At 53.4% G+C, this 16,984-nt stretch overlaps 1 protein-coding gene across 7 annotated transcripts in view; it reads right to left on the minus strand.

Annotated features, from left to right (window-relative positions):
* Positions 1-718: 718 nt before the first annotated feature.
* Positions 719-16,984, minus strand: part of CNTFR (ciliary neurotrophic factor receptor) — a 201,769-nt gene continuing 185,503 nt past the window's right edge. For all 7 annotated transcript variants that reach the window (XM_071425695.1, XM_071425693.1, XM_071425690.1 and 4 more), the window contains 4 exons: positions 15,131-15,294; positions 4,503-4,683; positions 2,835-2,979; positions 719-1,935 (listed from right to left, as the gene is read on the minus strand). In XM_071425695.1, the coding sequence (XP_071281796.1) occupies position 1,935; positions 2,835-2,979; positions 4,503-4,683; positions 15,131-15,294 (491 nt within the window). In that variant the 3' untranslated portion in view covers positions 719-1,934. The remainder of the gene's footprint in view (positions 1,936-2,834; positions 2,980-4,502; positions 4,684-15,130; positions 15,295-16,984) is intronic.

Below are 16,984 nucleotides of genomic sequence, written 5' to 3' on the forward strand. Positions count from 1 at the left end.
GAGGCAATTTTCTACCTCTTAGTTGGGGCACCAGAGAGGTAATTTTCTAAAAAGTGGAGCTTTTCCCCCTGGGCATTGCTTGATGGCACCCCTGCTCCAGGGGGTGCTCCCAAGAAAGGCACATGGGGAAAGGACAGACTCCAGCAATGTACTTGGCTGCATCCATTGCCCCCACACTGGGTCCCTGTGAGCTCTGCCCTGACAGAAATTTAATTCAGAGCATTTGGGCCAATGACATTTTCCTAACATGAAATTATTAATCAGACATGGGAAGTGCATTAGTTGTGACCACATGCCACCTCCAGGCTACTATGAGGCTCAGGCAGGTCTCCATCCTCCTGCCTGCCCGAGAGATGTCAGGGTGCAGCCAGAGCTTGGGGACACAGGGGACCCTCCAGGGCTCACGAGTGGGGAGATGTGGCACTTCCCCATCACAGCACAGGTGTCATATGGGGTGGTGACAACCATCTCCTTTCCCTCACCAGGAGTCTCCAGGCTGGGCACCTTCTCAGCATGTCCTGAAGGGCAGGTTTGGGTCTCCCACCCCTCTGGGAGGATGGTGCTATGGTCTCAAACAGCAGAGCAGGCTCCAGGGGGTGTGTGTGTCCACTCAATGCTGTTCCCATGTCTTCCCCAACTCAGCCAGCACCAGGCATGGAAGAAGGCAGCCAAAACCCCCCTCCCCAGATGGAAGGGAAATGACACCCAGAGACGCCAGTCATCATGAAATGAACATTTAATGAAGACAGTCTCTCCTGGTGTGTGTGTGTGTGTCTGTGTGCGTGTGTGCGTGTGCGTTGTCTCTGTGAGCTTAGTTTTATCCCCTCTATTACTTTTTTTTTGATTATTTTTCTTTTTTTTTATATATATACATCTATAAAAAATTCAAATACAGCATGTCAACAGTGGGAATACTAGGACGTATGGTATTAAATACTGCGCTTGGGTCCAGGCAGGGCCAAGAGGAGGTGTCTTTACAAAACAGGACTTCGGGCAGGATGGGGAGGAGAGGAGAGCAGAGCAGGCATGGGGACAGCTGGGGACAGCCAGGGACAGCGGGGGACAGCGGGGCACAGGTCTGCAGGGCTCCAGCTCTAAAGGCAACAGCAGAGCTATTCTGCTTTTGTTGGAGTATGAGACAAAGACATCAATGGGGGTGATTCCCTGTATCCAACACGGTTAAAAGTTTGGGGGTGATGTTGGGTCGGGGTTGGGGGTGGCGAAGGCTCCTGCAGGGTGCTGTGGAGGGGGAGGTGGAGGGACAGCTCTCCCAGGTGCTCAGCAAGGGGCAGGGGGGTTTTTATCGGTGTTTCACTGCCTTTTTTTTTTTTTTTAAATCCCATTAAAACCCCACCAGCTCCCTGCTCCCCATCGCACTTGTGAAAGCACCAAAGCCACCAGCTCCCCCCTCCACCACCCCCTCGGAGGGGACTCCCCCCCGCCGCCCCCGATCCGTGCGCCCCTCCAGCTTCGCCACGTGGTCGAGAGCTCAGGGGAGCGAGTCCAGTCCTTGGGGGACCCCTTTTGCCATAAGGGGGTACAACAGCTTGGAGCATCATTCCCCTCACCACCCCCCCGTTTTCATATCCCCTTTTCTCGGTGCGCGGCCGCGGGGGCGGCGGGCACGTCTTTGGCGTGGGGGGGTTTAGCTGTATGAGCGGGACCCTCGGCTCGCTCCCCTCGGCTGAGGAAAGGGGCACGGACGTGTGTCTGTCTCCTCGCTGCGGGCCGGGAGAGGGATTTTGCGGCTCTCCAGGGGGGCGGCGGCAGTTCTGTCCTCCTCCGAAGTGGCGGCGAGAAGCGTGGTACGTCCTCAATGTGTGCAAAATCGAAGAGCGAAGAGACTCAACCCGGGAGCGGGGCGGCGGGGCGGGGGCGGCGGTGGGCGGCGGGGAGGCGGCTGCGCTGGGCGGCGGTGGATGGACAGATGGAGATCTGCAAGCAGGGAGAAGGAGGGTCACGGTGTCGCTCCGAACTCAGCTCTGCTCAGCCATCGGTGGGACACACCCAGCAGAATTTCCTTTTTCCCCTTTTGCCCGGCCTTTTTTCGCAGGAGAAACTCACTCAGGTACCCAAATTTCCACCTCTTCCTCCCAGGGCTGGGCCCTGCCCACCCTCCCCTGGCTGCATGCCACCACCCCTCCTGGTGTCACACACGAGATGACACTGTCAGAGGGGAGCAAAGAACCCCCTGCCCACAAGGATCTTATCTCTGGGCACCAAAGGAGGGGTGGCTTATCCTTTATCTCCTAAAAGTGACATATGTGGGTGCTTCCAGGATCCATCCCTGTCCTTGGGTAATATAGGGACAGAGAAAGGACATTTGGGTGTGATACCCATGAGATAGCAGCCCTGGTCTGTAGAGGAGAGGGGCTTTTATGTGGCTCTCCAGGCTGCCAGCTCCATCCTAAGCCAAATTAGGGACATTTTTGAGATGCAATCTGAATTTTTTGATCGCAGACAATTTTTCTTTCATCATTAAGCAAAGGCCTTAGATTTCCATGTGGCTTCTTTGCCTCTTAAAAATGTCAGCAGAGAGGATGGGAGAGGGCTGCTGAAAACAAGACATCAAAGACCGACCACTTTGCCAGCTTTGCTTGAAAAGCCATTTTTGAGACCTCCAGCCGAATATCCATCTGGAAAAGCAGTCAGACTTGGTACATTTACAGAACTGCAAGAAAAACCCAAATGACTTGTTCCCAATGCCCTTCACCCACAGTCTGGCCAGAGCATCCCCTTCCCACCCACATTAGAGCCCTGAGGGTCCCCATATCCCTGCCCCATCCCAGCACACACCTCCTGCCTCTTATGCCTCAGACTTGGGAGATACTCACTAAATAAAGAGGACACTATAGGCAGCCACGACCAGTCCAGCTGTCCAACACACTGCCATGGCCCCGCTGCCCACCATGGCCCCCTTGTCACAGATCTTGGTTGTGGGTGGTGCCATGAAAGAGGAGGTGCTAGCACTTGTTGTCTCTGCAAAAAAGAAGAGTGGGTGGTGAGGAGGGCTGGGATGCCCTGGGATTCATCCCATAGGAGCAGCCCTGCTCGGCTGCTGGCGTGGAGCGGACCCGGCTCCAAATTGCCCTTTTCAGTGCTATACCACACTAGGGCTGAGGTAGAGGGCTGAGATGATTCAAGGGATGGTGTGATCCATGAGACCTCCCTGGCTGTGATGGTGCACCTACTGCTTGGAGATGTTTCTGCCATCAGGCAGAGTTGGGCATCCTTCTCATCCCCATCCTGACCAGCTGAGCCACTCTATGCACCAGGTCTGTGGGAATCTTAGCTAGGAAGTCACAGTGAGCCTCTAGTGCTCAGCTGAGAGCATCCCTCGCCCACAGAACACGCTACACACAGCAGGCTGCATCTGCTGGGCTGGCTCACAAGGTTTGTCCTGCTTTGTCCTGAACCAGATGGATTGTCTGTGCCTGCAGAGGGCTGCAGGATTGCAGGGAGTGCTTGGATGAGCAGTCAGGCAGGGGCAGCTTTGGCTACATCCAGATGGCCTCAGCATGTCCAGGCCAGACCGTCTGGGCTGATGCTGGGGACCACAGAGTTTGTCTCAGCATCTTTCAGACTCCACAGAGGCGTCACAGTGGGGCTCAGCTTTGGGGTTGGGGTGTCCCACATCAGCCCTGCCTGTCTGCACCAGGCACACAGGGATGTGTGTGAGAGGGACGCAGGTGTGCCTGCACAGGGCAGGTGACACTGACAGGGGCATTTGCATTTAGCACGACGTGCGTGGGAATGGAAGCAAAACCAAAACGCTGACAGTAGCACTGCTGCAAAGTGCTCCTGCACTCCTTGTGGGGGCTTATCCACCTCGGAATGGTGGGCAGGGCTGCAAATCCCTGCTGCTGCCTGAATATCCAGGTGCTCTACCAGGTGCTGGGGGGGGTTTCTCTGCACAGGAGCCAAGGAAACCAGCGCAGGGTCTGCTCCATCCTTTCTGGGAAATGGAGCGCTGATAACACCCATTTGGACACAGTCCCAGCTCTTTCCTAGAAACAGACTTGGTGTTAACTTGGTGGCTTTTATTTTGAATTGGCATCCCTTTGAGCCAGTGTGAGGGGTCAGGGGTGTGGAGGGGGTAGGACTGGAGAAGGGGGGGAAGGCTGGAGGGAGACAGCACTCCAGGGAACAACAACAACCACCCACAACCACAACAGCCACAACCACAACAACAACAACAACAACAACAACAACAACAACACTAATACAGTGGCCAGCCTCATTGTCCTGCCCCAAGCATCCTGGTGAGAAGGATGCTGGATCCTGATGAGCTGAGTCAGCATCCTTCAGGCCATGGTTGCACCTACTGACAGGGCCACAGGAGGGGGCAAAGCGCAGCGTGAAGGGCTGCAGCTCCACGAGGTTTTTGGGGCTATCCTTGGCTGTGTGCAAGACTTGCACGGAGCCAAAGAGGAGATCCCTCGGCCCGGAGTTCCTGTGTTCCTCCTGCATGAAGCCTGTTTGTACTGGGAGAAGGCTCTTACCTGTGATCTGGGCCTCCGTGGTGAGATGCTTGGGCTCCTCTGTCCAGGGGGTGGCATGAACAGCCACGCTCCAGTCACTCCACGTGCCGATGTCGTTGTCTTTGGCTGCCACCTGGATGATGTATTCCTTGCCAGCGTAAGCGTCCGTGATGGTGTGCGATGTCCCATCCGACAGCTCGACCTGAGGGCAGCAGCAGGGAGAGGAGGGGAGTCAGAGGGGTCCCCGGGAGGTGTAAGGCAATTTAGCTCGGCTAAAAGATCATAACAAGGCTTTTGCAGCACTTTTGGAAATACTGAGGCGTTGTGGGCAGAGGCACAAGCCCAGGACAGGGAGGGAAGTTGAGGGAGATGCTCCAGCTGCAGCTCCACTAAGGGTTTAAAGACCTGGTTCCACTCCCAAACTCACGGCGTCAGAGTGGAGCAGCTTCCTCTAGAGGTCACCAGAAACTAGCAGATGTGCGTGCGGGCTCCCTCGGACACGCCAGGGCGGAGCTGGGAGTTGGGTATTGCAGGCAGTGGCTGGGACGTGCAGCGCGCTTTCAGGGCACCGCTGCCAGTGCCGGGAGGAGGCTCCCCCACCAGCAGCACCTCTGGCCAGCCTGCTCCCGTGCCTGCTGGCATCCCGGCGTTTTGGCTTGCATCTCTCCAGCTGGGCCCTTGGACAAGCATCAAGTCATGATAGATGGTTTCTTCCTAGAAACCATTCCCTCTGCCTCTGCTGTCTGAGCTGTCTGAGATGTAGAAGACCCTGCTGTCCTTTGTGCTGCAAAGTGCAATGGTTTAACCCCATTTAACCTTCCAAGGGATCTCTGATGCATTTGGAGCTTGGCTCCAGGACAGAGGGATGCAGGTGCTCAGCAGAAATGCGCCCTGATGGCACTGACCCCGGTGAGCAAACACACGTGCCTGACAGAGGGGGAGGGCTCAGCATCCAAGGGACCAGGGCAGGAGTATCTGGAGAGGCTGAGTGGGATATTGCCCTCCAGCCCACCTCTGAGACTGAGGGCCAACATGCTGCCCACTCGAGTACCCTCCCATGCTGCTGCTGTGCATGGTTTGGGGGGCACACAGGGCATCCCCTGCCCAGACACATTCCTAATAAAGATGCTGCAGGATGAGGGGTGGATTGGGACTGACACAGCCCAGCTGTGAGCACCAGTGCCCAGCCAGGGGCTCCAGCAGGGCAAGCATCACATCATGGGTGGGGGCAGCTCCATGGTGCTACACGTGTGGGGTTCTCCACATGTCCCCAGCCAGCCAGGAGAAGGTCAGGCACAGAATCACACTGTCCTGGGGAGCACCAACAGCTCAATGACAGGAGGAAGATCCAAACTTTTGCTTGGTCAGGAAGAGAGGAGGGGAGGATGGGAGGGCTGCACCACTGGGGTGCCCAGGAGGTACCTGGGCCAATGCACCTGTGGGATGAGGCTGCCCTGGCAGTGTGGCTGTACACACACAAGGGATGTGTGCACGCCAGATGGGCAGTGCCATCACCCCACAGCTTGCAGGGGTACCTTAAAAGCAGGAACCCACCCTGAGAAAGAACCAGCCCTTTTCCAGTGCCTTCTGTGCAGCACATGTGACAGTTCAGCACAGATGCAATCCCTTTGGCATGAAAGCTGCAGCCCCCTCCAGGCTTTTACTGTCACTCTGGGGCATTCCTAACAGGAGGAGGGGTTTTTTTGCTTTCTTGCTCCAAGTGAAGGCCTTTCCTTTCCTATTCCCACTTCCAACCTTCTGCCCAGGACATCAGATCCCTTGGGTTCTGCACTCCCAGCTGCTCCTGCCACCTGACCTGAGCCCCACATCTGGAGCACATCTGGATGCAGGCCTGGCTGGTCTCCCCCACAGCCACTGGGAGCCCAGGCACCTCGGGGTGGGTAGGCAGGAGACCCACCAGGTTGTGAATCATCTGATCTGCTAGGCAGGGCACCTCCCTGCAGTGTAGTGGCACAGTGAGGCTTTCTGTGCCACCCAGACCTAGGGAGCTCTTTGGTGGCACCCACCAGTGTGGATGGCAACGCCAAGGGAATCAAGTTAAATTAATTCCTAATGATAATTAAATGAAATGAAACCTCACAGAGTGAGCTGCCAACACCCTGCTGACTTGACTTGCTCTGTGCTGGGGTATGGCTTGGAATTGGAGAATGGGGTCAGGGCTCTGAGAGACGCTGGGATTATCCAGCTGGTGTATGACTCTGTCCAAGACTTCCAGCATGCTCTGAACCCCTGGCTCCTCCCTGGGACCTGCACCAAGCAGGCTGCAGGCAGGCCAGCCCTACTAAGGTCCTGATGGCCTGCCCAGGCTGCTTTCCCATCAGGAGCATTTTCCCCCATCCCAAAGTCCCTCTCAGCTTTCCCTTGGGAGCAATTCCTGCCTCTTCCCACCCACAACCAACCAGCAGCTGAATGTTTGTAGGTGGGCTGTCACAGGCACAATGGGGTTAAATCTGTGCCTTGCCTGGGCAGGGGGAGGGTCCCCCCAGGACCCAGACCTTCCTTGTAGGACCTGGGAGGATGTTGCCCTAAGCTCTGCTTTGCACAGCAGTTAAAAAGAGAAAGCATGGATGGTATCATCCATCTCTGCCCACACAAACAACCTCTGGATGCAGAACTTCTGAGCCGGGCAGCCATGGATACATCCAGCATTTTATCATGGTGGTGAGAAAGCCACCGCGTGGGTGCTCATGACCCAACACAGAAATGCCACCATAAATGGGAAAGCACAGGGAGAGACAGAACTGGGGGAAGACACACCGAGGAGGCTGTGGGGGACGGGTGGACACACAGCATCAAAGGCAGAGGGAGAAATTCCTTAATCCATGTCCTCGCCACACAGAGACAAAAGTTGGAGGAAGGCTGTGCATGGTAATTTTTTTGGCCGGGGTGGGGGTTTGTGTGTCGCTGCCTGCCTTTGTGCACCTGCCAAAAGTCACTCTGACTGGCTGTGAAGTGCTGCCCAGATTAATGAGGGATCAGTAGCCAGTGCAATGCAGAGCTATTAGCATTGCAAAAAAAAAAAAAAAAAAAAAAAAAAAAAAAAAAAAAAGAAAAATAAAAGAGAGAGAGAGGAGAGAAAAAGAGAGGAGAGAGAAATGAAAAAAAGACCTTGAACTCAAGTAATTCAGATGACAGCTTGCTGAGGACAACGTGGGCTGGGGTCCCATTCCCTGCCATGGTCACATACCCCCACATTCCCACATTCCTTCCTGGAAAGATTACAGATTTCTGCTGAGTGCCCACCCACAGCCCCAAGTGCCAGAATGAGCACAAGGGCCAGCGCCACATTGATGGGATGGAGACAGACTCTTAGGGAGAACTGCCTGCCACTTGGCTTTCCCCCTGTCCATGCTGTCCACACTCCATCACCCATGCCTGCCCTCCTTCCAGTCCCTGCCTGCAGACTGCTGTCCCTGTCTCAGTGCTCAGCACAGCAGGAGTGAGGGAAGCCATTATCCCCTCTGAGCTCCCCTCATCCTGCTCCCAAGGCCCCCAGCCCACCCTGCCAGGCTGCCCTGGCAGTAAAAAAGAGCAATGTGCTTTGTTTCCACCCAGGCTCTGCTCCTGGTGCAGGGTGACCAGGTAGCAATTACTGGTGAACAGGGTGATGCATGGGCAGGTCTGAAGCCCAGATGGCCTTTGGAAGGGGATGGGGAAGGGAGGCAGAGAAGAAAACCCCACCCTCCTCTGCCCTGACAGGTGGGCTGGGGGCTGGTGTGTGTTAAAAGGAGGTGCAGGGGGAGAAGAGGGGATCAGATGCCTCCTTTTCTGCATCCCACGTGAAGATGCATTTGCTGGCTCCCCTGTGGTGGCAGTGGCTCTGCTTTCCATTCTTTGACAGCTCCTGCTGTCCAGTGCAGCTCCTAGAGTGGGAAGGGAGTGCTCCACTGGCAGTATGGGGACAAGGACTGGCACCCCTCTGTCCCAAGGCAGGGAGGCACTGTCTCTGTGTGTGTGACACCTGTCCCAGGTGCTGTATCAAGCCTAGATGAGTCTGCCTTCCCCAAAATAAAAGGAGCACCCTCCCTGGCTATTGTAAGGTGAAGCTGGTTTGGTCACACAGCCTTTGCTACCCACAGCACTAGTGGGAAGAATGGGAAGAAACCCCTTCCAAGAGCACAACCTGGAACTGCCAAACATCTGGCATCCTTGCAACTCCTCCTCTGGATGCTGCTGAGTTTACTGGATGATGGGGGAAATTGGAACTGGGATAGGGATGGGATACACAGTGAGCTCTATTTCACAGACACTCTATTTCCCTCCAGCAATGGCCAAATCCTGCCACTGGGCTGCAATGAGCTTTGCAGGGACTCAGCCACACAAACAACTGATGTTTCAGGTGCCTTCAGGCCCCGCAAGTGCAGGAGGATCCCAGCAGGAATTCCACCTGTCCTGGGGAACAAGATAAAGCAAAAGCAGGAGCAATCTCCAAACAAACTGCCCTGCCACTGGGAAGTTCAGGAAGGTCACTGCAAATGGACAGTGCAGCTTGAGAAAAGATGTCACCACGTGGAAAAGAAATGTTTTGCTTTTTCCCTTTGAAAGACGTGCCTGGAGAGCAAATATGAATGACAGTGATCACTAACAAAGGTACCCCCAGATACCTCCTCCTTCTGCAGAGCTGCAAGAATCAGTCAGTATAACCCCAGACAAAACTTCCTACCTAGACTCTGGGATAATTGAAGGTTGGGAAAAATGAATGACTTCTTATTCTCTGCCAGCCATGTAATGGAAGAGCCACTTTATCAGGGTCTGAGCTGCGCTCTCTGCGGTCAGCCCCTCCTGGAAAGGCTGCTGTGGTGCTGCACATAGCCCAGGCCTGCTGTTTTGGAGGGTTTTGGAGAATGAGCTACCACAGGGCTCCTCTGCAGCCTGGGCTGTGCCACACCAGATGCAGCTGAACGGATCCCTTCTGGCTCAAAATAAAGACCATCTTTGAAAGTGGGGGCTGTTGTAGGAAAACAAGCTAAGAGGAAGCTTTCTCCAGATGTGCTGGCCCCGTCCTGCCAAGTGACAACTGTCAGAAGTCACTTTTGCTTGTGGCTCTGGGGAAGATGGGATCAGGATTGCTGAGGGCACTCAGCAACAGCTCTAACCTGGCTGGCACTGGTGTATGCTGCCTGCAGATGCCTCCACCATGCTGATATGGCTGAAAGCAGCTTGTGCATGGGCATGGCAGAGCACAGACACCTGCCCAGTGTGGTCTGCATGTGGGCAGGGAAAGTTAGGCTTGCCAGCACCTTCTTATCTGCTTGCAGCTATGTGAGCTTGCAGGTGAGGACATGCACATGTGAGTGCTCTGCTGCACTGTGGGACCTTCACAGCTGCCAGGTGCTCAGTACTTTCAGGTCACCAGCAGCTTCCAAGGGGGCTGAGAGCTCCCAGGCAATGCCAGCCAAGGGTCCTGAACCTGCTCTGTCCCAGAAAAAGTAATTTCTGGGCATTTCCCACCCCTGGCCTCCTTTGAGAAAACCTCTGCTTCAGCCCTGCCTGCCCCACGCTGAGCTGCGAGTGACACTATTTCAGCCTAAATATTTTGCTCCCACTTATTAATTCTTTGGATTCCCCCCCCCCCCCCCCCCCTTCTTTTTTAATCACTGACTTTGTTTGCAGCCAGGAGGGGAAGGGAGAGAAATGCTGCAATAAAAGCTACCAGGTGTGAAGTTGTAACCCAGCTTGCTCAGGGTGACCTCCCTGCCAAGACTGCCTTACAAAGAGGGGGAGTGCAGGCAAAGCAGCAGAAGCACAGGGGGATGCAAATGGGCACAAGGAGGCACTCCTGCTGCAAAGTGACATTGCCACCGTGCTGGCAGGGACACTGCTGTGGCAGGCAGTGGCACTAATTGCCTTCCTACCCAGCTTGCTCAATCCCTCTCCTTGCCCATCACGGATAGGATATATACATTAGCTCACACTTTCAGGCTATTTCAGGTTGCTCCAGGGCAGGAACTTCCAGAGACAGCATGTAAGATTCACCTCTCTGATGAGAAAATGTCGCTTTGCCCTGGGAGACAAGCCTGAGCCCACCCTGGCAGCCACTTCCAATATGGACGAGGGAGGTCAGTCCAGGGGACAATGCCATCCTTGCACCAACAAACCCAACACTAAGTATTTGGCAATGCCCACAAACTTTTCAATCCTGTCCCCAAAACCCCATCATTTTACTGCATCAGAGCAGGCACAGAGGTCTGCGTGGGGTTTTTGGTTGTTTTTTGCCCCAGCTCCTAAAACCCTGTGATGGTGGGAGCACTTCTGCTTGCACTTCCAGAGAAGGACGCTTCCAGCCTTTGCAAATGCTCACGAACATGGCCTTAATGCTTCCAAAGCAGAAGAGGAAGAGAGAACTCAACCACATTATTAGCTTTAAATATCTCATGACCTTTTACTGCAAATCTCAAGATCTGAGGTGCAGCCCGCCTCATGGTTCGTTAACATTTCATGTTGTCAGCGCGGCCAATGGGTTCAATTAGGCTTCAGGACGGCATCTGCAAATTGCTGGCAACCCACAGTAGGAAATCCTCCCTCGGTCTGGCCACCAGCTCTGACGCTGCACAAGAAATACCTTCTTGAGCCCTGCCACATTCCTGGGACGTGCATCGAGCTGGCAAGCGCTCAGCGCACGTGATCTCCCTCCAAAAACTGCGAGAAGGGGGGATGCAGCTCCAGAAAATGCCATGGGAAGGGAGCGAATTGGGCGCAAGGGCTGCCCATGGCTCCCCAGAGGTGCTCGGGATGGTGCCTGGCCACCCGGCTGCGCTCAGGGGTGAGCGTGCAGATGTGCTCGCAGGGAGATCGCATGTGCGAGCGCCGCGATCGCTGCTGCTGCTGCGAGTTAACTGAAGGAGCCTGTAAAACCAGAAACAGGCTATTAGCAATCCATTAGGAAAGGGTATCCAGTTCCAGCCTAGGTAAGCCATTAGAGGAACATCTGAGAGCATTAGGAGAGCTCGCTTGGGGCCAGGATGGGGCTATAAAACAGAAGAGGAAACCACGCTAATCTGGCTTGAATTACAAACTTAAAAGCGGGAGAAAAATAAAGGATACCCTAAACATTTAATGTTTTATATTTAGGAGACAGAAGGGGAGATTTTGCCAAAAGGAGAGAATAAAAAACCTGTTTAGACTACAAATATCCATCTCTCTTCTGGCAGCAGAGAAACCACTAGCCCCTCTTCCAGAAAGGGAGGAGTGTGATTTTAAAGTTGCTTGAGTTTCAGAGTGAGCTCAGTGCTGATGGGGTGGAGGGGGCTCTTTGGCCACATGATGTGGCATGATGTGACATGGCTGCATCCCCAGCAGCTACGAAATGCTTGTGCCCAGGTTCAAGGGAGCTGCTGTGCAATCTGGCACATGTTTCACTGCATGCCCATGTGAGAACTCATCATCATCATGCCTCCATGATAGTAATTCCCAGAGCACATCACCGTAATTCCCAGAGCAAACTGCAACATGAGAGCCGCTAAGTGGAAAGGTGCTGCTGAGCAGGGGAAAGGGACTGCAAATGGCACACTGGGGCTCAAACCCAATTTGCAAAGTGCTGGGCAGGGGAAAAGGGTGTTCTCCCCACCGCTGGGTTAGCCCCAGAGATTGCTTCATGGCGTGGGGTGCTTGGGCCAGGCACCCCTGGACTTTCTCTGGAGCAGGAGAAACTGCATTTCTGGCCAGCTCACACTGTGGCAGCCTCGATAAGATCCACTGCTCCCGCCACGGATGGCTTCATCTTCTGGTGCCAAGCCCTGGCATTATTAAAATCCTGAAAGGAAGAGCCTGGAAGAAAGCAGACGCTGATTGAATCAGGCCCTATGGTATTCGACAGCTCGACATCCATCTGATCCTATTAGTGCTCATTGGGTCCTGCCTGCTGAGGTGCTGTGCATAAATCAGACCCTGCAAAGATAATGGGAGGTGGAGAGGTGAAAGAGGAGCTGCTTCTTCTGCCAAGAAACACCACGTGTGAGCAGGGCCTGCATGGATACTCTGTCTCTGGGCAGCCTTGGATGCTCCTTTGTGGGAGCATCCTTCCCACAGTGCTGCCAAGTACATGCTTAAAACCCACAGCAGAGGTGGGTTGCCATGAGGAGGCAGGGACAGGGTTCAGCCTGTGGACCCTGGGCAACAGGGACGTGCCAGAACATGAGGTTACCCAACTTCTCCTGACTGCTGGCAGGGACATCTGCTCTCCCTGCTGAGCTCCAAGCTGCCCCATTGTCAGTGTGCAGGTTGTTTGGGCATAAAAAGCAAGGACTTCTCTGTGCCAGCTGCCAGTAGGGACAGCAAGAGCCAAGGTGGGGAGCAGCTCATGGCAAGAGACCTTCACCTCCACAAGAATTAAGACACCTCCATGCAAGCATCACATGTGTGACCACCTCATCCTTTCTCAGGGCACACATCCCTTTGAGCTGAGACCCAACACCAGCACTGGAGGGCAGGAGGGACAGAGGAGCTAGACTTGGAGCTATCAAACTGAGTCCTTCCCTCTTCTGTCTCGATTTGGGGGAGCAGGGACACACTCCAAAATAATAAGAAGGCAAACAAAGAGTGCAGGGAGGCTTGGGCATGCTCGCAGCATGATGACATTGATGGGGTTAATTTTAGGTACAAACACCTGCATTTGCAGGGTGCTCAGCTGGGCTAAGCAGGTTGAATGTACCAGTGGGGTCTGGGGTCAGGGCAGCTCCAGCTGCTGCAGCACTGCCTTTCTCTGGTGTTTGGGAAACGATTGAATTAGGCTTTGCAAATAATTCATCTGATGAATAGTGGCAGTTTTCCTCAAATCATCCACAAATCAGATTTTTCATTAACCAGCCAGCAGGGTAGGGAGTCGGAAAACAAGGCTGGCACCTCACTCACTGAATGCTTGTACTTGCTCACTGAGCAAATTATTCCCCAAACACTCTTCTCCATCAGTCAGTGATGAGGAACATGTCTTTTGCAAGGGGATATTGATTAAAAGCTGTACCCAGGACTGCTGCACCTTCCCGAAATGCTGCCGTCCTTGTACCCACCAGGAGAGCTGGTACCTTGAGGTCTCTCTGCACCTCAGGGTATTTTTACGTAGAAGAAGTTACATTTTTACTGCCCAAAAACTGCCTTTACCAACTAGGATGGCCCTGCCACCAGTGTCACCAACACCTCCATGTATTTCCCACTATCACTGCCTGCCTGAGGGCACTGATGGAGAGGCCACAGCATCCCCTCAGGGCTCTGCCAGAGGTGACTGGCATGGCTTGACTCTGCAATTATGGTACCCCACACCCAGTGATGGAGGGACCAGCCACTCCAAGGGTGTTGAGGTAGGAGGTAGTTCAGTGGCTACCCCACCATTTTGGGTGGAAACCAGGATATTTGGCTGTGGCAGGGTAAAACCATCAGCTTTTTCCACAACACTTGCACACCTTGTGAAAAAAACAGTGTTGCGTTTGGCCGTTCCCACTAAATTTTCCCCTTTTTACACAGATTCTACAGTATGGGCATTCCTTCCCCAGATGAAAAAAAACCTACAAAAAACTAATAGCCAATCTCCACTGATGCTTTCTAACTCCTCTGGATGCTCCACAGATGCTTTTCCACTATTAGGAAAGAAGCAAAGGGCAAAGAGGCAAGCAGGAAAACCCTCTTATTTTCAGAGCCATCAGCAAGCAGGAAAACCCTCTTATTTTCAGAGCCATCAGCAAATACTGCAATTTGAAACACAACCTATGGTGCTGCCTCATCAAAAAGCCCAAGCAAAAGGAAAAAGTCATCGAGACACCTTGCAGAGCCACCAGCAAAGCCTCCCATCCACTCTTCCAACATTCCTCTCCCAAGGAAGTGCTGGCTGGAAGAAAATCCCACTTGGTTCCTTGATGTAGGTGCCCAGGGACCCAGTGCTGCCTCTTATTTCACTTTTGGTTCTTTTAGCAAAATCCTTTATCAAGCAAAGCACCTTACTGGTTTTCAACCGGCCCAGCTTGGGCACAGAAGGGATGCTGGATGAGCTATGCCAGAGCAGCAGCACCTCCTCTCCAGCCACAGAATGCTTTCTTACCCAACTTGAGTATAAAAGCAGCACACAGAGGTTTAAAAAAAAAAAAAAAAAAAAAAAAAAGAAAATCCCATTTGTTATCTTCCTGCAGTAACAAATGAAATCTGTCCTCCAGGCTACCAAGGATTTCACTGACTATTTTTTTTAAAGAAACAAGAAATAAAAGTAAGAAATACGATAACATCTCAGCAATTGCTCGGTGACTGTGCTCTGAGTTATGGTGAGCGGTATTTTATCTCCAGTTCAAAATCTAAATGTGGCAGAGGCACATTTAAATGTGGTGACATTTATACTTTAAATGCCTTTTACATCTCGTTGGCAAGTTTTATATAGAACATATGCATGGAAAGTAGATAGGGGCCATGGATGAAAATGCGGAGCAGGAAGAGGCTGCAGAGCCATTTGTAGGCAGAGTGTGAGCCACAAAAAAGGTGGAGAGGAAGAGAAAAGCAATGAGAAAGAGAAGGAGAGGAACAGGCTCCAGGTTGCTTGAGCAGTAAATACACATATTTTTTGTCCCTGAGCACTTTTTTGCAATGCAGCTTGTTCCCAGTGAGCAGCTCACCCCTCTCCCTCGCATCCCAGGCAGTGCAGCGTCACTCACATGTTGCCACTGGTCCAGGATGAGGGGCCGATACCGCAGGAAGAACTTCAGTGGGAAGGACTCAGGGTCAGGCCACGATGAGGGGTTTTGCCATGACACCTCCAGTCTTCGAGGGTTATTGGGCACAGGTTTGGCCACCACACTCTCCGGAGGGTCTGGCTTTACTGTAAGAGAAGAAAAGAGGGGGATTGGCAAAGCTTTGCCTGTGGCTTACTCCCTTTACACCCCTTGGCAAAGCTGACTGGGCTTTGCACCATGTGCTTTCCAAGAGGAGCAGCCAACATGCATCCTTTCCCCAAACTAATTAGATGCAAATCACTTTTTGCTGTCCAGGTCAGTCATATGGCTGTCCTGGCTCAAAATACCACCATCAAGGAGGTGACAGCACTGGAGACACATGGAAACAACCGGGCCAGGGCAGAGAGCGTCCCTCCTACACAGGGCTAATTGGATAAGGATGAGGAGCCCACCAAGCCAAAACCTTGCACTTTCGTTGCAACTGCTGTGAGTTGTGATTTCTGTGAGTCTGACAAACATTCAAGCCTCACAATAATGTGGCAGAGTTTGGCCCCTGGGCTCAGGGCTGGGGTTTTGAGGATTCAAAACATTGGCACATTGTATTTACTAAAGGGGAAGGATTGCCCTGGTCACCTTCCAACCCAGCTCTCTCCCACTGCCCTGCTCTGCTTTTGGGATATGGGAATATTTTCTTGCTACCTGACATGTATTTCAGGTGAATATTAATTGGCTGTGAGCTATGCAACGTGCTTTGATGTTGCAGCTACTTCCAGAGTGCCGGAAGCTCATCCCAGACAGGCTGTGATGGATGTCGCTGCCTGTTGCAGAGCAGTCCGTGCTCCTTGCCAAGGGTTTGATCAAATCCTGACAGCTCAAACTCCCAATTGCAACAGCAAAGCTAAAAAAATTTGTGTACGCCCATGCTTATCCTTTAATCATGGTCAGGAAGGAGCTGGACACATGGAGCTAGGCACACAGCTGTGCCAGAGGTGGATGAGGGCTCTTTGTGCACTCCAAAAATAGCAATGCACATGAGTCTTCCTGTCCTGGGAAGGCACTTAAACCCCCTTCCAAGTCCACATGCAGGCAAGTGGATCCCACCTGACCTGAAAATTTCTGGATTGAACAATGGTCCCTGGGCTCTGACTGCCTTGAGCAGAAGCCTGTCAAGATGTCAGCATCAAACTCCCCTCCCCAGGATGGGGGAGGGATGTGGAAGAGGAGCCCCCTTCTGCCTGGCAGAGCTCCTGCAGCTCCTGCCCTGCAGTCAGAGGTCTCCATGCTGACTCCAGGGTGCACCTGCTGTGGGTGGGAAGTGATGCCCCCACAGGGGCTTTGCTTACCCTGAGAGAGGAAGGAGGTGGTGGTGACTGAGCTGCTCCCAAATCACCCGAGCCTGCCCGCAGCGCTGCCCAGTGTGTGAAGGGCATCTTTCCCTCACTCAGATGGGATCAGGTGTTGATGCATGGCCAGTCTGGGGCAGATGCAGTCATATGTGAGCTGCTTGCTGCCACCCCTGCTCCAGAATGATGGTGGCATTGCAGCAACTGTCCCAGCACTGCCACCGCTTGCTCCTCTCAGGAGAAACCAGCCTGTGATGCTTTGGGAACACACTTCCTTGTCTGCAGGTAAGGCAGAGAGGGTGCTGAAGTGAAGCCACAGCCCAGCTACCTTAGTGGGACCTGTTTCCCCTGAGACATGGCCCACCACTACCTCTGTCTCCCCAGCCTCCTCTTGCTCATCACCATCATCTTCATCCCCACCCTGGCTTTCACCACCTTCCCTCTGTCACAGCGAGTGCCAGGAGGGCTGGATAGCTTCCTCCTTCCCAATGTA

Source organism: Agelaius tricolor, unplaced genomic scaffold (genome assembly GCF_023055355.1).
Source record: "Agelaius tricolor isolate 1412-34295 unplaced genomic scaffold, bAgeTri1.0.p SCAF_4, whole genome shotgun sequence".
In the NCBI taxonomy this organism is placed as follows: Eukaryota; Metazoa; Chordata; class Aves; order Passeriformes; family Icteridae; genus Agelaius; species Agelaius tricolor.